General features: G+C 42.5%; 1 protein-coding gene across 2 annotated transcripts in view; it reads left to right on the forward strand.

The window, feature by feature from the left end:
• Nucleotides 1-259: 259 nt before the first annotated feature.
• Nucleotides 260-27,281, forward strand: part of LOC113199601 (phospholipid-transporting ATPase IB) — a 630,500-nt gene continuing 603,478 nt past the window's right edge. For both annotated transcript variants that reach the window (XM_077793137.1, XM_077793139.1), the window contains exon 1: nt 260-335. In XM_077793137.1, coding sequence (XP_077649263.1) covers nt 260-335 — 76 coding nt within the window. The remainder of the gene's footprint in view (nt 336-27,281) is intronic.

Below are 27,281 nucleotides of genomic sequence, written 5' to 3' on the forward strand. Positions count from 1 at the left end.
GGTCCCCCGCCCCCCGCGCCGCAGCCCGGGCCAGCGGGGCCCGCCGCGGTGGCGTTCGCGGGCGCTGCCGCATTGGCCGTTGCGGCACGAACCGCGCAGCCTCCGCGGCTGTGGGGCACGGGCGCCGGCGGTCCCCGCCCGTCCGTAGCCCAGAGAGTCGCCGGCTCTCCCATGGCCCTCGCGCCGCGGTCCCTGTGCCCAGCCTTGCGCTCAGCCTTCTCCGCTCACCCGGGGCGGCCCAGTCAGCGACACGGGCGCGATGCTGAAGGGTGCAGGCCTGGACAAAGCTCTTAAGATGTCCCTGCAGCGGAGGGCGAGGATCGGCTCGTCTGTGGGTGAGCCGGGAGGGGCGAGGCGCGGCGCGGAGGGTGGGCCAGGGCTGGGGGCGGGGGCGGGGGCGGCGCGCCCGCTGTTATGTGACACTGCCCCGCCCTGTGCTGGGCCCCCCTCCTCCCAGGGCTGCTGGGGCTGCAGGACCGGCTCGCTCCACGCTCTTTCTGTCCTGGGGATGGGGTGGCGCCTATGCACCTAGGAGGCTAAACGGACCCATGCTCGGGCAAAGGGGGCGGCGGGCGTCAGAGACCCCAGATCCGCCTGGTACAGGTGTGTGTGTGTGTGTGTGTGTGTGTGTGTGTACGTGTGTGCGCATTGCGCGCATGCCCGTGCGCCCCACGCGTTGCTGCGACTGATGGACGTTATTCGAGCCGCAGTTGCCGGCAGTGTTCCCAGCGGCGGTGCGCGCGGTTGGTCGGCTCTGGGGACTTTTGGCCTAACCTGCTGGCGGCCGCGTCGCGTTGTGCAGGGTCTTTTGCAGAGTTCTAAGAGCCAGAGCAGTGGAGTGTTTTCTATCACCTGGGGCCCGGGTCCTCGCGCGCACAGTAGCGACGTCTACTAGCTCACCGTAACCGGGGCAGACACTGTGTCCAGAAGCTCACACAGATAAGACAGGCAGGCAGGCAGGCAGACTCACAATCAGGCTACTAGACCTAGGGATTGCGACTGAAATCCTTGAAAACAGTAGCATTCTTGGGTACTTCAAATACAGCTTCCCCAACCACTCACCTGGCTGAGTCCTTTGTTATGTTATATAACATATTTAGAAACCATGATCTTGTGGAATTGGCTGATCTGTGGTTATGACACATGATGGGTTAGCTAGACGCTAGCTAATGCAAAATTGAAAAAGGACCTTCTAAAGATTTGGTTTCTTACTGTTTCAGGACTCTCGGCCAGTGGGAGACAAGAGGAAGGTTCAGGGTTTAGAGCTGGGGTCACTTGCCCTCTTCCTGTTTTGAGAAAATAGGCATAGAAAAATAAGCGACTTTCATATTTCAGTAGTTGAGTCATGTGAGAGGGAAACAAGCTTCTTAGGTAGTTTTGATGAAGTTTTGTTAAACTTGAGCAAAGTCAGGGCACTTTCAAATTCATTTTGGGGAGACCTCCCTCTTGAAAGGACCATCAGCTTCAGGGTCTAGACAGGGGAGAAAGAGTGGCACCAGGGAGACAATTGGGAGGGGCTGCAGTAATCTATTGGGGGTGTGTTGTACCCATGTGAAAGCAGAGTGGGGAAAGGTGGGGACGACCTTTCTGTGTTGGAAGGCACAGTCAAGGGTATTTGCTTATGCTTTGGATGAGGGCCTTGTAAAGAGGGAGAATCAGAGGTGCCCACAAGGTGATTGGTCTAAGAAACTGCAAGAATACGCCACTTGCTAAGATGAGGAGACTGCAGAGGAACAGGTTCTCCTTTGGAGGTGGGAGGGTTGGGGGAATTTGGTTTTGACCATATCACACTTGAGATGCCCATTAGAGAGTATAGTGGGTATGCTTAGTAGGTAGCTGGGTTTATAAATCTGGGGTGTAGGGGTGTGTTCAAGGTCAGAAATACAAATTCAACAATCGTCTTAGTAGGACTGGTTCCAGGCATTCTTGCCTTGAAGATGGGCAGGGCCCAGCTCTTGGAAGAGCCTTGCACTTGTCTTAATGTTTTACTGTTGCTGTTTTGAATTCTTAATAATTTCTAAATAAGGTACCCACAAATTTATTTTGCACCGGGCCCTAAAAATTACATAACCGTACCCAGATGTCAGTGTGTACAGCTGTAGCTTGGAAAAGAAGCGTCTGGGGGGATTCTGAGCGTTCCAGTGTTTCAAGGTTGGGGAAATCGGGGGCAACAGAGGTGTTTGAGAGAATGGCCAGAACGCTTGGAAGCCCAGAGAGGCAGGAATGCTACTGAGAGCTCAAGAAAGATGAGGCCTGGGCACTGGTGCTTGATTTAGCCTTGTGGAGGTCACGGTTGACCTTGAAAGAGCTGCTGTTGTGTAATCATAGGAAAGAATGTCTGATAGAATAGGTGCGAGAGATAACAAAAGGACAAGAATTGGAAACAGCAAGTCCAGAAAACTCTTTTGGATACATTTTTCAGAAAAGTGAGTGGAGAGGAATCAAATTGAGTAGTAGCAGGAAGAAGATGTGAGTTCAAGAGAGCATGTTTTAAGACTGATCCCCTAGCAGGACAGTGTGATGGCACACATGTCAAATTAAGGGACTTTTGGTGGGGAACAGTGGTCCGAGAGCCACAGTGAGGAGCAAGGTCCTCAAAGCAGAGTAATTAAGGTAAGAAGGTTCAAGAGTATTTGGAGAGATGGGGGTCTGGAAATCTCATTATTGAGAGGTGGATATTCTAGAAGACAAGTGAAAGATTTTATGGGATGGGGTCTACTTAGAGCATTTCTATAATAAATGTGCAAGAAGAGGACCTGAGTAGTATGGGCTTCCAGGATTGACTCATAAAAACTTGGGTAAAGGGCCTGACAGTGTGTAATCCCATAAAAATATTAAAGATATGTGATTTTTCAGTGAAGTCTGCTGCTTCTCATTTTGTACAGTCTTTCCATAAAAGGATCACAGGTCACAGTCAGCTTCAAGTTCTGCTAAGCAGAGTACTATTTAGTAAAGCAATTCTGAGATGACTATCTCTTTGGAGACATCTTTGACTTCTCTCTTTATCTGGATTATTCTATTGCACTTCTGTCAGTTCTATCTTTGCAAAGATCTATTTTGTGCTAGTGTGTCTTAGATATTTTGCTCAATGATAGGAATCCAAAGACTAGTAAGAACAGGGTTATCTTTTCCTTATGGAGCTTGCAGTTGCTCAAGGTAGATCCTTTTAATCTAGTAAGGGACACAGAATGGAAACAAAGTCATTGATTTCACAAATATATATTGATCATCTACTCTGTGCCAGGCACCATTCTGAGTGCTGGAGATGGAGCCGTGAATTGAGCAGGTGCGTACTCATAGAGCTCATGGTCTAGGGGTTGATACAAGGCATGTGGTAAGGGCTGGCAACTCCTATCCAACCTTGAGTTTATGCTTGCCACAACCCGTACAGCTAACCCTAAAGACTGTCGAGGGGTGATGGGGGATTAAGAAAGACACACAAACATTTACAAAGAGAAAACTGGGACTGGGTGGGACACCGACCTCTGGGAGGAACAGTGACCCAGAGCTAGCACAGCACGTTTATTATATAGGTGTTATCATCCAAAAGTTATTTGTGGGAAAATTTCTCCAAAGCAGGCAGGCTTGAAGGTCACAGCACTTGCAAGATATTGTGGTTATTTTGTTATGCTCAGAATTCTCCATCCCCAGCAGCTGGTGTCTGAGCTCAAGGTCAAGACTGTTATGGTTCCATGCCTTTGCATGAAACACTCCGCATCTTTGCTTGGAACTTCCTCAGTCAGGGCACTGCTATAGCTCCTGGGAAATCTCATCCTGTACCTTTACACAGAATATTCCCTTGGCAAAGTGCAGCCACAGCTTTAAGTCAGTTAAAGACTGTGGTCCAAATCCCCGCTCTCCACATACACTCACAGGTGATACACACGCATGAATAGGGAAGTTAGGCAAGTGTGTGGGGGCAGTGGGAGTGGAAGTAGGAAGGGAGAGTTGTTTTCTGTGGACTACAACTTCAGTACTGTCCAGGGCAGAAGTTTCCAACCTATCTTATTGAATTTCTGGATTTGGCTAAATAAAAGATTATCATAAAAAGCAGGTGGGCAGCAAGTGCACAGACCAAATACCAAACCCAATGATCGCAGATCTTCCAGAAACTGTCCTGGGAGTTCTGCTGTCAATCTCACACCTAATCTATCTCTCCTGCCCTCTCCTGGTCATGAAAAATGGTTTTTCTCCTGGTCATGAAAGATGTCTTTTTTTTAAACATGAGTTCCTATATGGACTTTGCTTTCCCATAACATCTTGCCCCAAGTTTTGAGGAGAAGAATCAGGGCAGCTGAAAATACAAGGAGCTGTAATGTTATAACATAAGAGCTGGAAGACATCCCAGAGATCATTTAATCCCTTCATTTCACAGGATGAAAAAAAATACAGAGAAATTCTTTGCTTAGTGGTTAATCTCCAACAGAACCAGCTAATTCCCAAGTCTAGTGAACATTCTGCAATCTCCAATCAGCCTAGTTCTATATCACATGTGAGGTGAACAGAACGAATTCATTCATTACACATTGTTTGCTCTTCCTTCATAAGAAATAAAGACAGACATGGGTCTAATTTCTCTGGGTTTCATTTTATCCACCATCTAGTAACTACTCAATAAAGATTTGACTGAGTTGTGTCCTGGGTAATTTGGGGGCTTGTTCTAAAGGTCTAGATTTTGTTTGGAAGTATATGTGTGTGTGGGTCAAGATGCCAAATTTTTGGGCTGGGGCTGGGGCTCAGCAGTAGGACACTTGCCTGAAATGTGTGAGGCCTTGAGTTTGATTCTCAGCACCACATATAAATAAATAAAATAAAGATCCATTGATAACTAAAAAAAAAAATTTTTTTTAAATGCCAGATTTTAAGGTTGGAGGGAATTGGATTCAAGTTTTACACTTTTTGTTACCCATATGGTTAAACATATTCTTTTACTTCTCTTATAGACAAGGATGTTTTTGCCTCACAAGGTTTGTAGTGGTATGTGTGATGTGCACACAAATGCATGTATTAATTATTTCATGTGTGATGAAGCTTATATAGGCACTATGTTATATTTCTAATGCTGTCATCAACTAAGACAAACCCCTTCACCTAGACATTTACCCTACAGAATAGCAGAAAAGGCAAGAACTTCAGTTGTCCTTTCCCCCTAAATCTAACAGTGGAGGCCTAACTAGGAAATAACTGCAGAGTCATGATAGGGGAATTTAAGTGTTCTTTCAGCATCGTTATCCAGGCATATGTGATTGCAGAAATGAACACTCACCAGCCACTCTGATTTTAGAATGTTCGTCCCCTGGTGTCTCTGAAGGTTATCACCTCCTGTTGGAAGTAGTATGTCTTGTGCCTCCAGGTGGCCAATATGCACCTCACTTGATAGCTTCAGTTGTTTAATAGTTGATTTTACATTTACAACAGATGTTTTATCTTCAGCCCTTATCTGAGAGAGGAGCCGGCTAGACAAATGGATTAAATTAAAATTATTCTCTAAAATGTTTTTAGACATTTATGAGAGGATGTGTGTACAGTGCCTCTAAGGATGGGTCTCTACCCTCACTCTTTGGATCTTTACGGTTACTAAATATGCGTCTCGTCAATATGACACTGATATAAGATGATATTTACATCCTTTTAGTCCGGTAAAAACCCTCAGAGCAAATGTTAATAACCATCAAGAAAGGCTAAAAATAAAAGTGATCTCACATTCATAACCTGGGAGTTTCTCCTTATCATTGTCAAGGGCAAACAGAAAACAGGACCTGCTCCAGACCAGGAGAGGGCTCTTCTGGGGAGAGAGAGGCACTGAAGTGGGGAACAGTCATGTCCTGAGGCTCCCTGGGTCAGTGTGACCATGGAATGTGTGTGAAGCCATGTGGGGTGCTTGGAGTCCCAGTTACTCTGGACCAGGCTGAGACAGAAGATCACTTGAGCCCAGGGGGTTCAGAACTAGCAACCAATTCTGTCAGTATAGTGAGACCCATCAAAAAAAATTAAAAACAAAATAAAAAAGAAAGAGAAAAAGAAGTGCATAGGGATGATGTTGATTCACTAGCCATTGTTGGAGGACTTACTGCATCAACCTATTTCCATACCTGTGTGTCGTATTTTTGTGCGTGTCTCTTGCTTTGATGGTTCGTCTCTTACCTTCCTCCCACCTCTCTGGAAGAATCACCATCTGATATGTCATCATATTTCATCCTAAAAAGTGACCTAATCCTGCCCAGTTCACGAATTGTTCTTTGCTCAAATAAACTCAGTTAAAATTTTTAAAAGTGGCCTCCTTCTCATTTTTTTGATTCAGAGAGTTTGCATTTGGAAGTACGTTTTCCACCCTTGAGTCATCTTATGCCAGATTATCAGCATGTGTATATTTCATGTTTCAGAGATGTGTTTGAGTGCACTTCCCCTTTTTGTATCTCCAGAGATTCCGTGTTAGCTGCACACAGCCCCAAGGATCCCAGGATTACTGTAAATATTTTAAGCACATTACTGAGACTGATTATATGGGGAACTAGGGTAAGAAAACTACTCCATGGAATGAGGAATTCCCTATTCTGACATTGAAATCTGATTGCAAATACTAAGTTCAAAGACACTTGCTTTTTTTCATGGTCATGATGCCCTTGTAGAGTGGAGCAGATCATTTGTATTCAATGGAGAAAACAGTGGATTGCCTGCTGGTATATTCCCTTGGTATGCCAGGGGATCAGGCCTCTTACCAGCTATCTTTAGCTGCATAATGATTATCTTTATTTAAGACTCTTTTCAATTTGCCCTTTCTTTTCCTCATTCTACTGTGTCAAGGAAGCATAACTTTGCCTTTAAAACTACAGAATTTTTGCTTTTAGAGCCCACAGCAGTAGTTACTATATATATAGCAAACAAGGTGTTCCTCTTTCCTCAGGAATCTAAGGAGACTCGTTCAGCAGCGGGGGTTCAGCTGAACCTATTGCTAAGCTCTAAGAGAGTGTACTGTTTCTGCAGTATCCCCAGCCCCACATGCCACTTCCCCAAGTTGTCCTACTTCTTGTGCATGCTGGAGAGAATGATAGAAATACACTTACTGGTCTATTCTAAGTTCATTTTCATGTTGCCCTTTCTGGATGTTTGGAAATACATTTCCTCAACTCTATTTAACTATTGTACCGTATGATTTTCTGATGGGACTGGGCAGATTTTCTGAAAGGGTAGATACCAACACTGGCAGGCCCCTGAGAAGGGTTCTCCAGTAACAAGAAATTGGGCTGGACACAAACTGAAAAGAAGATCGTAAATGAAGTGCAGAGTCAGGGCCTGTCATCATATACCAATTGGGAAATAATGAGGCTTGAATCAGGGCAACATCAGAGAAGAGAGAGGGCTGACGGGAAACAGCTGAGTTGAAATCCATACTCCATAGAGATGGAAACCAGGAAGTGAGAGATGAGGGAGGAACTCTCCTGATCATGGGCAAGTAGAAAAGTGGTATTGTTTGTCTTTGGCGGAGCCCGAGATCTTTTATACAGAGTTGGCAAAACTTAACAGAGTTAGAGGTTATCAAAGTTGAAAGGTAAATTTTATAGAACTGTGCCACCCAGTAGAGTGGCCACTAGCCACATGTGGCTTGAGGAAGGTGAGTCAGAACAGAGCTGTGCTGTTATTGTAAAATACACACTGGATTTCCAGGACCTGGTACAAAAAAGAAATTTAAAATATGTTATAAGGAATCAGTCATAGGTTTTACGTTTACTACATATTGAAAAAAATATATTTTCGATATGTCAGGCAAAATAGAATGTTATTAAAATTATTTTCTGGATTTCTTTTTACTTTTTTCATGTGGCTACTAGAAAATTTTAAATTGTCACTAAGTGGCTTGCAGTCTATTTCTGTTAGAGAACCGTATGACAAATCATCTAGTCCAAACGTTTTTGATCGACTATTCATGGAGTTTCAGACTTTCAGAAATAGAATCGTGGGACCACCAGCACTCCTATCTGCAGGTGGGGGCACCAAGACACAAAAGGGTCCCAGGGACTCGCCCAGTGATCCAAGGACAGTGTCCGAGGGAAAGACCCCAGAGACAGTGTCTTTGGATTCCTGCGGTAGTCTTTTCAGGATTGTTTTGTCTTCCTCTTACCAGGTACAAAATATGCCTTGGGCATGATCTAAGATGTTCACCTTAAATTGATTTTGAGAATGAACTGGGTCATAGTACTGTGAAATGCTATTATTTCTCTGAACATGATCTCTAATAAAATCCAGTTAGTTAAGTCTTTGACTGTTGACTGATGTTATCAGTCAACGTTTGTAGAGAAGATCTTTAAATATCATGCACTCTTCACTTATGAGTGAAGGAGCCCCTGCCTGCATGTTGCCCAGGCTGGGGAGAACAGTGGCAGATCCCTGGAACCCCCACACCAGGAGTCCTCAAGACCAGAGGCATCTCAGCTCACACCCCCCCGCCAGAGACCAGTCACTAGAGTTGGATTTATTATCCCTCCCCCCATTGCCATCCTCCCTCCCTCCCCCTCATCCCCCTTTGTCTAGTCCAGTGAACGTCTAATCTTCCCCTCCCTTGTTGAGGGTTAGCATCCACATATCAGGGAGAACATTTCTGCCTTTGGTTTTTTTGGAACTGGCTTATTTCACTTAGCATGATGTCCTCCAGTTAGAAATGTCTCCTTCTTCACATAGATCTTCTCCATAATTTATGGCTTTCTCAAATAAGTTTGTCAGGAAAATGGAGGAAGTAAATACAGAAGAAAAAAAATATTTTCTAGGTGTGGTTTGCAAGGTTTGGTCCCCCACAGGTTCAAGTCATGGAAGCTCGTTCCTCCGGGTGTGCTGGTAAGAGGCGCGGCCTAGTGGAGGCCTTTAGGTCACTTACTGGGGTTTGGCCCTCAGAAAGGATTAGGGTAGTTCCTGTGGGACCCTGAGTTGTTACTCTTAAGAGTGATTTTATAAAGGATCCAACCTGGCCGGTCAAGTCACCATGGCTGGCTTCTGCTCTCACTATGTGATCTCTCTCCCTCACACACGCTCCTACCATTGTGATGCTATCTAGCATCCGAGATCCTCACAGAACTGAGCTAATGCTGGCACTATGGCCTGGAACCCTCAGAAACATGAGCTAAACAAACCTCTTTTCTTTATAAAGTTATGCAGCTTCAGGTATTTCATTATGGCAGCAGAAAATGGACTACCATAGTGTTCAAACACCATTGGGTTGTTAGCATCCCTGAGTCTTACTGAGAAGACAAAGATAAATTTTATTTCCAGGAGATAATGCTAGACTTTTTTTTTTTTTATAATTGTTCAGGACTTCGAATTTTTAGGAATTTCTTTTAAACTGTACTAAGAAATTATGTGCTGTGATAATAAATATAGTGATGATAACCAAGACAATGCTTGTGTGATTATTGGTAGTCTGAAATCTTGTATCAATAGTATATGGTTAGGGTGCTTTGGCTCCCAATCTGGGAGTCTGTAAAATAAAGAGCTAAGCTGCCAGTAGCCTAGGATATTTTCCAAAGGAGATCTTGGCTTTATTTATTTATTTTGTGGTATTGGGAATTGAATCAGGGCCTCACGCACTTTAGGCAGGTGCTGTACCAGCTACACCCCCTCATCTGAGACCTTGGATTTGTGAACATGGGCATAGAGTATGACCGAGGGTACCCAGGGTAAGAGAGCTATTTCGTAGGAGGCCCAAGTCCATCATCCGAGCTTTTATGCAGATGATACATTGATAAGATGTACCAGGGCAAGGCAGGCAGTACTGTGCTGAGGTGGTGGACGTGACATTTGGAGATGGTGAAGTCTGTGTTAACACTGAATTGAGCATGGTAGCATCACACCATAACATCAGCACCAGGATGTCAGCACTGAAGAGTCATATTGTAGCAAATGTTAATGACATGTATCCTCCAGTGAAGTATCATACAGAATGGCTCCCTGGCCCCGAGAGTCCCCTGACCTTGCCCATTCATCCATCCCTAGAAACCACTGCTCCTTTGACTGTCTCTGTAGTTTTGTCTTCTCCAGAATGTCATATAGTTGGAATCATGTACTCAAGATTCTTCCATGAATTTTCATGACTTGATAGCTCATTTCTTTCTATCCCTGTACCATATTCCATCATCTGGATATACAAGTTTATTTACCCAGTCACCTACTGAAGCACATTTTGGTTGCTTCCAGTTTTAGGGAATTATGAATAAAGCTGCTTTAAACACTTGTGTGCAGGTTTTTTTGTGGACTTAAGTTTTCAACTTCTCTGAATAAATACCAAGGAGTGCAATTGCTGGACCATATGGTAAGAATATGTTTAGTTTTATAAGAGACTGCCAGACTGTGTAAAGTAGCTGTATAATTTTGTATTCCCATCAGCAATGAGCGAGAGTTCCTGTTTCTCCACATCCTCACCAGCATTTGGTGTTATTATTTTGGATTTTAGACATTTAGGTGAGTAGTGGTATCTCGTTATTGTTGGAATTTGCAATTCCCTGATGACATATGATGTGGAACATCTTTTCATGCTCAATTGCCATCTGCATTTCTTCTTTGGTAAAGCATCTGTTCAGATCTTTTACCTATTTATAAATTAATTTATTTTCCTATTGTTGAATTTTAGGAGATCTTTGTATGTTTAGTGTTTTGGTCCGGTAGTTTGCCACTGTGCCCAAAAGACCTGATGAGAACAATTTTAAAGGAGGAAAAGTTTATTAGGGACTCAGAGGTCACAGTACACTGGTGGCCTACACCATTGATCTGGGTCAGAGGTGAGGCAGAACATAGTGGCAGAAGAGTGTGGTAGAGGAAAGTGTCTCAGGACATGGCCACAGGAAGCAGATAGGGCTCTGGTTCACCAGAGACAAAATATATACCCCAAAGTCATGCTCCCTGAGACCTCTCTCCTCTAGCTACACTGTACCTGCCTACAATGACCACCCAGGTAATCCCTGTCAAGGGATTAATGCACTGATTAGGTTAAGGCTCTCATAACCTAATCGTTTCACCTTTTTTGCATTGTCTCACATATGAGCTTTGGGGGAATAGCTCATATCTAAATCATAAAATTTAGGATGGAAAGATACATTTTCCAAACATTTTCTCCCAGTCCCTGGCTTTTCTTTTCATTCACCTGACAGTGGTTTTTGCTGAGAAGTTTTAATTTTTGCAAAACCCAACATTTTTCTCTCATGAATTATGCTTTCAGTGTTCAAGTTTTCTTCAACAATCTTTTTTCTTAGCGTTTTTAAGTTCATACACATGCACTCATTCTTCCAGATGACACTTGTAAGTGATGAAGACACATATTTACTTATTTTTGTTTCTAATTATAGCTAGAGTTAATGAGCATAGATCTCCTTTCTTGTCCATAGTGATACCCCCCAAAACAAAGAGAAGACAGAAAACTTCTCACAGTCTTATTCCATGCTGTCTTATCCCCTTCCTTGTCAAAATCACCAGAGAGTAATTCACCCCCCGCCACACACACAGTTAACAGGGATTTATGGATCTACTCACCAATGCCTTCTTGGGTTTCATTCTTCTTGGTGAGCAGATCTCTGGGGATCTTTCAGTGAGCATCTGTGAGTGGTAAACAGTCGGATTATTTGTGTTCCTGCAAATGCTTCCATAACATCATCCCAATTAAGCAATCATGTGCTGAATATGGAATTCTAGGCCTTTCCGTCAGCCCTTTGTTATTTTTTTTTTTTTTAGTTTTTTTGTTCTTTTTAGTTCTATGTAACAGTAGAATACATTTTGATGCATTATACATACATGGAGTATAACTTGTGGTTGTACCTGATGTGGAGTTACACTGGTGGTCATGTATTCATATGTGAACATGGGAAAGTTATGTCTGATTCATTCTGCTATGTTTCCTATTCTCATTCCCTCTCCCTTCCCTTCCTTGCTCTTTGTCTCATCCAGTGAATTTCTATTCTTCCTCCTTCACCCTGCCTTATTGTGTGTTAGCATCTGTGTATCAGAGAGAACATTTGGCCTTACTTCTCTTAGCATGATATTATCTCCAGTTCCATCCATTTACTGGCAAATGCCATAATTACACTTACACTCATCTTTATGGCTGAATAATATTCCATTGTGTGTACATATATATACTACATTTTATTTATCCATTCATCTGTTGAAGGGCACCTAGGTTGGTACTATACCTTAGCTATTGTGAATTGAGCTGTTGTAAACATTAATGTGGCCACATCACTATAGTCTTTTGGGAATGGGATAACTGGGTCAAATGGTGGTTCCATTCTAAGCTTTCTGAGGAATCCCTACTGCTTTCCAGAGTGGTTGCACCAATTTGTAGTTGATATAGTCATTCTTGATGTTCTGAAATTTCAGCATAATGTGTTTTCCCCTACTAGTTATCTTCTCAATGCTGGAAAGCCTTTTCAGTCTGAGAATTGTATTTTTTTTTTCTCTTTCTCTCTCTCTGTCTCTCTCTCTCTCTCTCTTTTTTTTTTTTTTTTTGGTACTGGGGATTGAACTCAGGGGCGCTCAACCACTGAGCCCCATCCCCAGCCCTATTTTGAATTTTTTTTTTTTTTTTGGAGACAGGGTCTCACTGTGTTGCTTAGCCCCTCACTTTTGCTGAGGCTGGCTTTGAACTCATGATCCTTCTGCCTCAGCCTCCTGAGCTGCTGGGATTACAGGCGTGCACCACTGCGCCCACCTCATTGGACTAGGAATTCTCACATCTTCAGTCTTCGAGTCTGCTCTCCCCTGAGTCTCCCCATTCTTCATTCCACTTTAGAATTGTGCTGCTCTCGCTGCCCCTGTCTCTCCCCCAGCTTTCTGAATTTTCCTTTCACATTCTTAATCCCCTTGTGCCCCATTTTGAACAAATTTCTTGGCTTTGTCTAATAGTTCAGTAATTCACTCTTCAGCTTTGATTTATTTTTTTTTCTCTTTCAGTTTTTAGTATCCAATGAGTTTTTATTTCAACAGTTAGATATTTTTATTTTAAAGACTTCTAATTCTTTTTTCTCCATAATAGTCTAGTATTGTCTCATGCATTGACAACTCATTCATTTCCTGGAGGATGTGAATTATAGTTACTTAAAAGACTTTTTCTGATTGCTTTAGTGTTTGTGAGTTCTGTTGTGCTTTGCCTTTTTTGTCTTAATTGCCCGTGAACTCTCTGTCTCTCTCTCTTTTTTGCAGCTGGGCATCCATGGAAGGAGTAAAGAAACAGGCCAGGGTTCATGCACTGTCTTTAGTGAGCTCAGGGTTGGATGGAATGTGCCACTCACTGGCCTACACTGAAAATGGCCAGTCATTGCTTGTCTTTCCTTCTGAATGATCAGCTCAATGTCCTGTGTACAGAGAGAACCCTCTGCAAAAGAAAACGGTCAGGCTTTCCATTTCCAAAAGGCCAATGTTGTGGTGGTTCAGCCCTCACCCAGGGTGGTTTGGGACCATGTGAGCCATAGGACACATTGATTTGCTCTTTCCTTTTTGTGTTGAAATGTGTACTTGCTGGTAGAGGAAGGCAAGCCAACAACCAATGCTATTTTTGTGTGATTTAGGGTTCAGTTTAGGCTGTATCCAAAATCCTTTCTTTAGGAGAGGATATGTCCCAGACAACTCCAGTGAGACTTGTTTTGAGTGTGATACTGACACTTACTACCTAGGTATCCACAGGGAAGTTACCTGATTCTCTCAGTCTTATTGTCTCCATCTATAAAATGTAGCTCATAATACCTCCCCACTGAATTATTGAGAAACTTAAGCAAGATAGCATATATAAAGCACAGAACATTACCTGAAACTTAATAAGTGTTATTTATCATTATAAAATTAATTATTAAAGCAACAACTATTAATGTGACATCATTATTTCCAGAATAATATAGTAGGGATACAGGGACCTGGACTACCTCCATTTTATTTTGTCTTGTAACTAGATTGTTCACTTCTCTCCAGATCATTTGATCTTTATATGGAGGTGATGTCTTTGGAGGGTCTAATGACTACCATGATTAGCCTAATGTTTAAAGAGCATTAGAAATGTCATTTGTGGGAACATGCAAGAATTTCTCTTTTCTTGAGAAACAAAACCAGTTTTCTGTGTGGTGATGGTGCTTTGTGAAACTTAGAGGAGCTCAGTGGTTATGCAGAGTCCTGTCGACCAACCTCGCTGCTTCCACTCCTGAGTTGATATGGCTGCAGACTGAGTTGACATCCATTCAAACTTGCATTTCAGCAAAACTGTGCGAAGCGATGTGGTGGGTGATCCGCAAGTAGGGATGGATGTTTTTTGCTTTGGAAAATATCCTGTCTTTTCTTTTCTGAAGCAATTTAGTGATGCCATTTTTCCTTCTCCTCTGATTTCCCCTTAGAACACACCATCGGGGGACCTTCCTAACTGGTCCTTAATTAATCACTGTCCTGGTCTGTTTTTTTTTTCTTTGTTTTTTTTTTTTTTTTTTAAAGAGAGAGTGAGAGAGGAGAGAGAGAGAGAGAGAGAGAGAGAGAGAGAGAGAGAGAGAGAGAGAGAGAATTTTTAATATTTATTTTTTAGTTCTCGGCGGACACAACATCTTTGTTGGTATGTGGTGCTGAGGATCGAACCCGGGCCGCACGCATGCCAGGCGAGCGCGCTACCGCTTGAGCCACATCCCCAGCCCCTGTCTTGGTCTGTTAAGGGGATAATTTCCCCACTTTAAAAAAAAATTATTCTAATTTGTTATATATCTCAGCAGAATGCATTTCAATTAATATTACACATATGTAGCACAATTTCTCATATCTCTGGTTGTATACAACCTAGAGTTATACCATTCGTGTCTTTATACATGTATTTAGAGTAATGATGTCCATCTCATTCCACTGCCTTTCCTACTCCCATGCCAGCTCCCTTCCCCTCCCTCCCCTTTTCCCTATCTAGAGTTCGTATGTTCTTCCCATCCCCATTATCAATCAGCCTCCTTATATCAGAGAAGACATTTGGCATTTGATTTTTGGGGATTGGCTTACTTCACTTAGCATTATGTTCCAACTCCATCCATTTACCTGCAAATGCCATGATTTTATTCTCTTTTATTGCTGAGTAATATTCCATTGTGTGTATATACCACAGTTTCTTTATCCATTCATCTACTGAGGGACATCTAGGTTGGTTCCACAGTTTAGCTATTGTGAATTGTGCTGCTATAAACATTGATGTGGCTGCATTATTATAGCATGCTGTTTTTAGGTCCTTTTGGGTATAGACTGAGGAGTGGGATAGATGGGTCAAATGGTGGTTCCATTTCCAGTTTTCCAAGGAATCTCCATACTGCTTGGAGTATGGCTGCACCAATTTGCAGTCCCACCAGCAATGTAAGAGTATGCCCTTTTCCCCCACATCCTGGCCAACACTTATGGTTGTTTGTATTCTTAATAGTTGCCATTCTGACTGGAGTGAGATAAAATCTTAGAGTAGTTTTGATTTGTATTTTTCTAATTGCTAGAGATGTTGAACATTTTTTCATATATTTGTTGATTGATTGTTTATCATCTTCTGAGAAGTGTCTGTTCAGTTCCTTGGCCCATTTATTGATTGGGTTATTTGTTTTTTTGGTGTTAAGATTTTTGAGTTCTCAATATATCTTAGAGATTAGTGCTCTGTCTGATACCCCACTTCTTTAGCTTTTGAAAAATAAAGAGAACAGGCTGATTCTGTGCTTGGAATTCTGCTCCTAAATGACCAGATAAATTTTGCTCAGGTGGCTGTGCTAGAGAGCAATTGAGGATTCCCAGGGCAGTGGTGACACCCATGTGCCTCAGACCCCATGTATTAGCAGAAACGAAGATAGTGCAAATGGGTCTGAGCAGTGGGGTCTAAATGGACCTCTTTACATGTCCTAAACTTTTGTCTCCTCTCATTTGTGTGTGCACATTGATCTCTAAACTCTTCCTCCAGCTTTTTAGGTCACTCTCGGGTGGCTGAGTCCTGGGCACATCCTGGGTCATTGTTAGCACATCCTAGTTATTGAAGGTGTTGGGCTTAACTCTTGGTGGTGTCTACCTACTTGAGCCTGTGTTTAGTAGCAGTTTGCATCATCACTGGGATGTGCATAGCTACCCGGCCTTGGATACCTCACTGGTCCCTAAAATGGGTATCAATAACAAACCCCTTCACCAACTCACCTCAGTGTACCTCTAGAAAAATGGGAGAATGATTGAAGTCATTGAAACATTACCTGGAGCCATAACTTCCTAAAACTCAACGATAATTTTGTAATCTTAAGGGTTTTTGATAGGTGTCTAAGCTTACAGTTTTTTTTTTAATCTGTAAATATATTTCTATCCATTAATTAAAATCTTTTATCTTTACTAATTGTGTTAGATTTTTGTCACAATAAAAATATCTGAGATAATCAACTTAAAGAGAAAAGGTTAGATTTGGGCCCGCACTATTGGAGGTTCCAGTCGGTGACTCCTTAACCCCCTTGTTTGGGTATCTGCTGAGGCAGCACATCATGGTGGGGGCACGGCAGAGGAAGCAGCGGAGTCCCACTGTCCCCTTCAAGGGCATACCCCTAATGTCAAAAAGAATCCCACCAGGCCTCACCACTGAAAGGTCTCGCCAGCTCCCAATAGTTACCTCCGTGGGGGCCAAGCCTTCAACACATGGGCCTCTGAAGGAATTCAAGATTCAAACCATAGTACTGTTTTCAGACATTTTTGCTGTCAAGATTGTTTTTGTGGAGCTATTTTGTGATTTTTCTTATTTAGTGTCAGGATTAAGAAGGGAAGGACAGAAGGGGTGGGGGAAGGAAGAAAGGAGGGAAAGCAAGAAGGAATATGACTCAGCAATAAAAGAGAATAAGATCATGGCATCCGCAGGTAAATGGATGGCGTTGGAGAAGATAATGCTAAGTGAAGTTAGACCATCCCAAAAAACCAAATGTTGATATAAGGAGGCTGATTCATAGTGGGATAGGGAGGGGGAGCATGGGAGGGATAGATGAACTCTAGATAGGGCAGAGGGGTGGGAGAGGGAGGGAGGAGGCAGGGGGTTAGAAATTATGTGAAATGTGATGGTCATCATTATCCAAAGTACATGTATAAAGACATGAATTGGTGTAAATATACTTTTATACAATCAGAGATATGAAAAATTATGCTGTATATGTGTAATATGAATTGAGATGTATTCTGCTGTCTTATAGAAATTTAAAAAATTAATAAAAAATAATAAAAAAAGATTCACCAAAGAGGCTAAGAAACATCCAATAGGAAACCAACCAAAGGGCCTCAGGCACAGCTCTGTGATACACAAGGGCCATCACTCTGCAGCTACAGAGGGCAGGTGGGGGGGTGGGGGTTCCATGAGCACAGGACAAACTGCCTGCTCCCTACCAGAGACTAATAAAGATTAGATTTCCTCCTAGAAAGATGCAATAATGCTAGGCATGGTGGTGTATACTTGTAATCCCAGCAACTACAGGGGCTGAGACAGGAGAATTGCAAGTTTGAAGCTAGCCTTAGCAACTTTCAGAGACTCTGTCTTAAAACAACAAAAGAAAAACAAAGGCTGGTGGCCCAGTGGTAGAGAGCCCCTGGGTTTAATCCCCAGTACAAAAAAAAAAAAAAAGTACAATAAGACAAACAAAAACTAAACAATAGTGGCACTTAATAAAATTTGGGGGAATACAGGGATGGAAGTAGCTATTGTTTTAGGAACTGAAAAGAGGTGAGTTTGAAATTAAGAAAACACAGCATTTTAGATGTAAAAAGGATAAAATAGAAATTGTTAGATTTTATAATATTAAAGCAGATATGTGATTTTATTGAGTCTGATAAATTTTTTCTATAATGTTTCCCCCCCAAACTATGTTAAATGTGGCCAGTAATTATCTGCCAAGGAAACAGGATTGAGAGGGAGGGATCAGTGCAGTCCCTACACTTTCACTGAGGCATGTCCAGCTGGCCCGGGGTTACTTGAAGTTCTTTAAAGTCTAATTATTATTTTTTTCCTTGTGGTATGGAGAATCACACCCAGGAGTTCTTTACCACTGAGTTACATCCCAGCATCCCTCCTCGCCTTTTAAATTTTGAGTCAGGGTCTCGCTAAGTTGCTGAGGCTGGCCTTAAACACAACCCTCCTGCTTCAGCCTCCGCAGCGGCTGGGATTATAAGCATGTGCTGCCACAATAGGCTCATCTTTTATGTCAGTGATAGATTAACCAGAGAAATGTATGATTTAGACATTTGGGCATTTAAGAAAAGTTGTGTTTTTGATTAATGGAGAAATGCACTTGTGAACCTGTTTACCATACTTAACTTTGCATTGAAACAGTGCCCAAAATATTCTCACACAGTGAGTCTGATTCAAATCAATAAATATTTATGGGCCATCTCTCCTGTCTAATGTGTCGATCAGTGAGCTGGATACAGAAGGTGGATAAAGGATGTATTATACTATCCATTTTCTGTTTCCAAGGAATATACCATCTGGTTGGGGAGATAAGACCTGGAAATGGGAAAAGGAAATAATAGAAAATAAATGTTATTCCAAGACAATTATAAAAGTGCCTGCAAAGCATAATTAATTGTTAAAGGAGTTATGAGGATGATAAGTGAACATTTACCATCAGAAGAATAGATGAAAAGTTTGTCCAGGTGGCTTGTTCTGGGCATAGAGACCTTTTGTCTCTTCCTTCTCCATGGTTGGTCTTTCTTAGTTAATGATATTTTATAACAACTGCATTCTTTGTAAGAGAACTTCAGAGGAAGTCTGTGCTTTGGGAGTGAAAAAGGATTCAGACAGGCTGAAGGTGAGGGAAGGAAGGTCAGAGATAAAAATTTGAGTTTTTTCCTTTTAATCCAATTCACTATACCCTGGAGTTTGGGGGTATTATTTTCTGAGCCCCAACAGTGAAATGAGAGAATGGAATGAGTCATGGAGATAATGATCTGACTTTGACAGAACCCGTAAATCAGAGAGGAAGACTCTGATCTGAGGATTTGTTTTAATTTTATTATGGAATAAATCCTGCCTCCTCCTATACACTCCAGTGTGTGATAACTTCTCCCTACCTGAACTCTTATGTCTGTCTCTTCATCTGCCCATTCATTCTGTATTTATACACCCATTCTTCCATCATCTATTTATTTGTCGAAGGCCTCTGGTGTGCTAGGCACTGAGCTATGATCAAGTTAAACAAATTAAAAGTCCTAATCCCTGCCCCTAAGAAGTTCTTCTGGGTCTTGTGGAAGGAAAAACAAGAAAGTTGATAATGAATGAAAGCAGTTGTCATATATGGTCATACTTACTTTACATTATTATTCACTTCCCATGTAGGTCCTGGGGGCAGGAATTTCACCTTGCCTTGAATATCATTAAGACTTCAATGAGTGCAAAGATCAGTCTGAGTTGAATCCCTTTAGATACCTTTAGGCATTTGGGAAAGAAAAAAAATTCTTATTAAGTATGCCTCTTGAAGGTCTTGCACTTGCAGGTTGCCATTCAGAGGTCATGGAGAAGGAATGTTGGTCATTGTGGGGACCATTGCCCGAGCTATCTTAAGGGTATGCAGGGCTCAGGAGAAATGACAGCATGTAACAGTCACATTGTCCCAGTTGAGTGTTTGTGGTTAAGAAAATGGTTCGGAAAATACCAGCAGGCATCAATCTGTTATAATGTACAATAAGCAAGTACATGAATTTAAAAATAAAGCTATCAAATTCAGTTGCACAAAGATGGATGGTGAAAGGTGGCCTGGATGTCCCTGGGTGCACCTCATTAGTGCTGAGCCCATGTAATATGAGTGAAACATTCCTGGGTCCCCTCCCTGGTGAGCAGAGTGTTCATCTCTGACCTCACAGACTTGATGCAGGTCAGTAACTGAGAGTGAGCACCATCCCGGCAGGTTCTTGATACTGCAGTCAGAAGAAGATTCTACTTTTACTGCTTTTACACACATCATGCCTTTGCTTTGAACACAGCACATTTCCATTTTGGACCAAATATCCCTTCCTCTTTGGGACCTTCTATGTCTGATAAAGATGGAGAGCTTTGCTTTCTTTGAGCCACTGTGGCACTTGTTCTGTACTACTTTTTTGTTCGTGGTTACTTTTCTTAACCTTCAGAAAATTATTTATATAATTTTTAACACCTCTATTGATTTTCATTGTTTTGAGGGAAGAACCTGAGATTCATTTCATTGTACACATGTTAGATGCTCAATGCACAGTTACTGACAATTTAAATAAGGCAACAGGGTTAATTGGGAGAAGTCCAGTCTTTTACATCAGGCAAACTAAGGTTGCATTTCCAGATACTGGTCATGAGATCTTGGGGAAAAACTAAGAAACTTCTCAAAGACTTTCTGTCCACCAAACTATAAAACAGGAATCATGGAGAGGAACTAGACAATCTGCAAACTTCCTAGATTTTGATAGTTCTTCCATAAATTCAGTTCTTTTTGCTTGGGTTGTTAAATAACTAAGGTGATCAGTATAACTCTCACCACCTTATAAATGCATCTTAAGAACAGTTTGCAAAGACTAAGGGTATAGCCCAAGAATAGCATGTACAAGGCCTTGGGATCAATTTCCAGCACAAAACAGACAAACACATACTACCAGAATACAAAGGTTCTGATGGATAGCTTCTGTTTTCTAGATCTGCTTCATGGGCTGTAGATGTATTGGGTTGTCCTTCATTGTGTGATTAAATATAATGTCTTCCTATTCTGACCTTAGGCAGGCTAAGATAGAGGTGGGACCATCCCAGGGAAAAGAAGAGCTCATTACAGGCCATCAGTGACATAGAGAAGTTGGACTCAGGCAGGAATAATCAAGGATGTTGCTTTAGGATGATTCATTAAGCCATACATTTGCTGTGTGGCTTTTCTTTCATGTTTGCATTTTATTTTACAATAGAAAAAAAAAGTGAAAATAAAAAGAGTAAACTAAAACCCCAAACAAAAGAAATATCCAGGTCTGACCAGAATGTAGCAGGCTTAATGCAAATTGTGCCCCCAGAGCCTGAGAAACAGCCAGTCAGAATAGGCAGGTAAAGAAAAGATGACCACTGGCCAGTCTGGTGATGCAGGTCAGGTCTAGGCTTGCCAGACATGTGAAGGGGACCAAAATACATCACTCTACAATATGCCTCTTTGACATGAAGATAATTTTGAACTGAAAGCAATTAAGAAACAGCAGACGCAGGAAAAAATGCTGCTCGCCATCTAGCTAAAAGCAGAACATAAATGTCCATTTGTAAAGATGCCTCCCTTATGTATAGTGGAGAGGAGCCACTCTTAATCACCGGGGACAACTGTGGACTTTTATCAGCCCAGAGCACTGAGGGAGTCTGATGACAACCCTTCTCTTCCATTGGTTTCCCCATATATTTACCATCCTACAATTTACTTCTCCTAGAAACGCTCCCTTTCCCTTTGTCTAGTAGAAAGATCCTCAATCTATCTTTTTTATTGTTGTTGTTGTTGTTGTTGAAATGGTGTATAACCTTTCTGGCCTAAGTGCTTTTGGGGGGATCTTCTTTGTCTTATGTACATATGAAAGCCTCTGTGTACGCGTAAAATCATTAACATCAGCTGTGTGCGGTGGTGCACGCCTGTGATCCCAGCAGGAGGATTGCAAGTTCAAAGTCAGCTTGAGCTACTTAGGGAGATCCTGCCTCAAAATAAATAAGAAGGGGCTGTGGACGTGGCTCACTGGTTGAGAGCCTCTTGGTCCATCCCTGCCCCCCCCCCCAAAAAAAGTAACATCAAATAAAATATGCATTCTTTCCTTCTTTTGTCTTTTTTGACAGTTTAGTTGGCAGGGCTCCAACTTGAACCTAGGACACTAGAGGAAAAGTCCTTGGCATTCTTCTGGTCGCCCTTCAGAAGGCCCCTGAGCCATCTGTGATGTGCCTGCTCCAGAAGCTTGTTACCAAAGCCAGGGACTTTGCCTTGGGTCTCTGAGGGGTGGGTGCAGTCTTTTAGGAAAAGGATCTTGGTGGTCTGCCTGGCAATCCTCCCTTCTGGCTCTGTGACTTTTGACTCTAGTATCATGGGATAATTTGCTCTTGAGCCCAGGGAGCCTTCAATCACGCAGGTGCCTTGGACCCATTATCACCTTCATGTTTCCAATGTTTTACTAACTCTTTTGTAGCTAAAAATTTGATGTTTTTAAGACTGACTCTGAGCTGTAGGTGAAAGCCTGTCATTAGCAAATCTGCATTTCTTTTCCTTTCTACTTTCCATCCAGGTGACCTTGAAGTTGGTCCACTGTGTACCAGACTCTAACACTTGGGCAATGTTATGCAGTGATACCAATCCATTTGTACCAGTTTGTTGAGATAATGATCACAAAGCAGGTTGAACAAAGCAACTTTATTACTCATGGATAGGCAGCAAGAGTCAATCGATGATGTCTGAGATCCAAGATGAGCCAGTTCCCAAGGCTCAGGAACGCTGCCTGGGCTAATGGGGTCTTGTCTGTACCTGTCCCCTTTGCACTGAAGCTGACAGATTGTGAAAGGGTGCTGTACCCTGGGTTTTATACCCAGAGGCATCAGGGATCCCTGGGTAAAACATTGCTTGACATCCTATCTCAGGGTGGAGAAGAGAGCCTATCTTGTTCCAGGCAGTTCCTCCTTATCACAGGACATTGCATTCCCAACACATTCTTTTTTTTTTTTTTTTACTTTTTAATTTTTTTAGTTGTAGATGAACACAATACCTTCATTTTATTTATTTATTTTTATGTGGTGCTGAGGATTGAACTCAGTGCCTCACAAATGTTAGACAAGCTTTCTACCACTGAGCTACAACCCTAGCACCCCAACACAATCTTATCTTTGAGAACTACCAGCCAGAAAGGGAAGAAGAGCTCATCTCCAAGGCTACCCAGAGATGGGTCCTGCAGTAACTTTGGAAATGGCTTGTTTCTTTCATACAAGACCTTGTGGAAGCCCACTTAAGTTACCTAAACCATCAAGATCCTGATACTTTATTCGGAGTCCTAAAACCCATCCTATACGAACATATGGACAACATAACAATTTGCAGAGGTCCCTTTTAGCCTGCCTGTTGTGCTGCCATTAAATGGTAATTACGACTTCCTTATCAGGCATAGGAATGGGGGGCTCTCTCTGCTTCTCATCCACCTTGGCTCAGTACATGTTCACATGGCAGGGTTAGCAACTTGCAATATCCCACTTCTGGAAACATTTTTTTTTCATCAGGAATCTTTTTTATATAACTTCCTGGAATTTTCCATTACAATTCATCATTACACTTCTCTGTGTACTATTACCTGATTGTCACCACTGTTGGGCATCAAGTGGATGAAGCAGCTCATGCACCCTCTGCCTTACTACTTAGCATCCAGTAGATGTTCAATAAACATTGCTGATTGAATGTCCTTTACTAAAATTCCCAGAGATACACATTTGAATGACACTTGCTCCCTGTCCTTAAAGAATTCAGGAGGGAAGAATATGTTATATAATCACTTCCAGTACGATGTGATAAATTCTCTCAAAGGCTATGGATAAGGTTGAGAGGTGACAGGGAGGAGGAGATTTTCCATTCTGCTTGGGGTGGGAGTGACCACAAAATACACAAAAGCAAGTAATGCTATCTGTCATGAAATCATGGATCTGAAAAGAAATGACAGGTGACAGATTATAAAACTCAAGCTTTGTACATCACACACATACACACACACACACACTTACTTTTCTTATCTTTTGTTTTGCTTGAAAAGGTTGCTGCAGTTCATAACAGTGATCACCAAATGCCAGTTTGCAGACTGACTGAGGCACAACCCTGGCATATAGGACCTGGGCATCTAATCTGCACATTTAACCAGTTCCTTGGGGGATCTGATACAACACCTAGCATGGGGACTGATGGCTCACAGTGGTGGAAACGTAATAAATGCAGATGGCTGGGTTCCACCCTCGGGGGTTCCAAGTCAAGGAAATTTGGGGTGAGACTAAGGATCTGCATTATTTTTTTTATTGGTTGTTCAAAACATTACAAAGCTCTTGACATATCATATTTCATACATTAGATTCAAGTGGGTTATGAAGGATTTGCATTATTAATAAATTCCCAGGTGCTTCTGCTGCTGCTGGCCTGCTACCACATTTTGAGCATCACTGGCATCTAAGAAAAACTCAATTGCCTGGCACTTCTGAGGAATGCAGTGTTCCACGTAAATGACTTATCCAGATGAATGAAGCTTCTCTCTCCAAATGTCAAGCCTTTATTTCTAAATCATATTTAGAGAACCCTTTCTAGAATAAATGTTCCTTTCTTTGCTTTCTGAAAATACAGGATTCTGAACATCATTAAGCCCTTTCTTGATGACTCAGTATTATCATAAGGAGCATCCATTATGGCTTTGTATAGAAATGCACTTGGGGATGATATTCAAACCCTTTAACCTCAGACAGCCTGAGGCCACAGCAGTCAGGCAGATTCCTCTTCTAAGGGAGCAGGAAGGTTCTGATGGCTTCTGTGCTTTGACAGACATTAGCCTAGTATTTGCTGGCTTATGAGAAAGCCTTGGGGGTCCTGGGGAGGGGTCTGAGGAGACTGAGTCATGAAGGGCCACCAAAGTGCTTGGGACAGTGACTGTTTACTAGTTAATACAGAGGCATTTCAATCCTTCAGCAATAGTAAAGCCATACTGTGTCAGCCAGCTTTCTGTTCCTGCAACAAAATACTTGAGGTGGTCAACTTGTAAAGAAGAAAGTTCTCTTTTGGTTCACAATTTTGGAGACTGCAGTTCATGACCAAGTAGCCCTGTTGCTTTGGGGCCTATGTCGAGGCAGCATATCGTGGTGGGAGTGTGTGGCAGAGCAAAGCTGTTCGCTTCATGGTGGCTGGGAAGTGAAAGAGAGGAAGAGACTAGAGACCCAGAGTCCCTTCAAGAGCACAACCTCAATGACCTAAAATTTCTGTCTGGACTCCACTTCTTAAAGTTTCCACATTCTCCCAGTAGTGCCAAGCTGGGAAGGAAGGCTGTACACACGGGCCTTCTGGGAACGTTTTAGATCCCGACTGTCACACACACATTGGTTCTGAAACTGCTCAGCTGAATAACAGGTAGTTTTGTTGTTTTGTACTTTTTTTCTTTCTCGTTAGGAATCCCTGGGCTGTAATTTATTGTTAACTCTTATTAATCCATCAATTTACTGCCAGGCACTCTGGGCTTCCACAGAGGTGGAGCAGGCTGTGTGCCGCAAGCCTGCTGGTCCACTGGAAAACTACGCAGGGCCCTTGACTTTGCTGAGACTCTGCTCTCTTGTTCAGATCTGAATGCGTTCTCGCCTCACAATATTATATAGAATAGGGAGGATAGAAAGGGCAAAGTATGCAAAAGCTCTTTGAAGTCGTCAAATGTTACACAAATGAAAGGGATTATTATTCTTTTTACTGAAAAGTGTTAAAAAGAAGTGACATTTTTCAAATATTTTCTTCATGGTATGTGATAAGAAATGCTGACTGCTAGTAAGTTTCAGATTCAATCTGAAGAAAGGGCCAGCGGCAATCCCAATAAATGCTTGCTCAGAACATAGTTAGGTGGCTCTCCTTTCCTTGAAGTGGCAGACAAAAGCATTTTTTTCCTACAAAAATAACCATTTTTCATTACTTTTCTTTTGATTCAAGCTGTTCATTTTTTTTAAGGTAATGAATAGAATTTAGGTTAGATTGTGAGTGACAGAAAGGAGCTGAGAAGCAGTAATGAGAGCAAGGTGTCAGCCACAATTAGGCTTTGTGATCATCAGCCCTCTGTGTGTTAGAGAGCACATGTCTTTCTGCATGGATGAAAGGACAGGATTGATTCAAAGGTCCTTTAAAAATAACTTGTGTGCTGGTTTGCCCTGGCTCTGGCTCCTAGGTCAGCACCAGAATGTGTATTTTGGTTCTCTCTCTTTCTTTCTTTGCCTATTCAGTAGGGAGCAGCTGAGTCAGGCTGGTCACCAATTAAAAAGACCCATGGGAAACACAGCAGCTATGGTGTGAATGTTTGTGTCCCTCCAAACTCACGTTGAAGCTTAATCCCCGACTCAACAGTAACGAAGGAGGTAACAGAGTCATTAGGGTGGAGAGTTTACCATCTATCTCAGTGTCTTTAGGCTTCCATGACAGGGTAGTTGGTAAATGATTTCTCATAGTTCTGGAACCTGAGAAGTTCAAGATCAAGGTGCTAGAAGATCCAATAGCCTATTTTCCTGCCAATTTGATTCCAGATATTTGTGGAGCAACGAGCAGGATAGCCTAGCCTCTTCCCCTGAGGGAGTAGAACCACCCAGTAACAGTTCTGGCAAAATAGTAAGGATCATGCGCTTGAGCAACTTAGCTCAAGCCCACAGTGATCTCTAAAGAGAGGGCACAGATGCTTGTGACGAGCCAAAGGAAACTGCAGTTGGAATATCAGGAAAAATCCCAGTAGTGCCCAAAGACATTTTAAATCCTGGGTTTTTCCCCCTTTCCTTCCTACTGCAGTGACTACCTAAAAATGTGTTATTGAGACATGACTCATTCATCCATTCACTCATTCACTCCCCCCCTCCCCCCCCAAAAAAATTGAGGACTTAGCTTCCAGGACAAGACTTCACTAAGAAACCAAAGGTGAACTGAATGGGATTTGGTTCTGTGGGGACAATATGGCATATGCTACAACAGGTCCACACATCAGGTGAGCTCTAAAGAAGAACAAATACATATTCTTGGAAGTGCAACAAGGACAGAAAAGGCTCTCAGGGGAGGTAGCATTTGAGTCCAGCCTGTAATTGACTTTCTCCAAGGTGGTTAACAATGAGACCACACTGAGAATCTCCTTCCGTCTCTCCCGTATTGTCTCCTCCTCTGAATTCATCTTGTTCTTCAGGGGCCAGGTTCTGTGGTAAAGAGTTCATGAACTAGTTTTGTCACCTTTCTCAGAAAATATACCATCTCTTCCAAGCATTCTATATTTACTTAAACAATGCCATTGTATAGATAATGCTTCAACTCAAGCAGTGACTTTAAGGGGAGGTCTGCCAGATGGTCATGCCATCAAGATGGTTACCCTCTCTATTGGCTCTGCTCTTTTGCCCCAGTTTCCAGATTCTGGCCACAGCCGCAGCATTGTTATGAAAGGACACTTGCAAGATCCACCCACACCAGCCTCTGCAGGGCCCAGGCGCACAGCGGGCTGGGTCCATCCCTTTCCTGGTGGGGCAAACACTTGCCAAAGCCTAGCCTCTGACCAGTGGACTACCCAGGGTGCTGAGATCCTGCCCAGACGGCCCACACCAGCCCACG

Source organism: Urocitellus parryii, chromosome 2 (assembly GCF_045843805.1).
Source record: "Urocitellus parryii isolate mUroPar1 chromosome 2, mUroPar1.hap1, whole genome shotgun sequence".
Taxonomy (NCBI): Eukaryota; Metazoa; Chordata; class Mammalia; order Rodentia; family Sciuridae; genus Urocitellus; species Urocitellus parryii.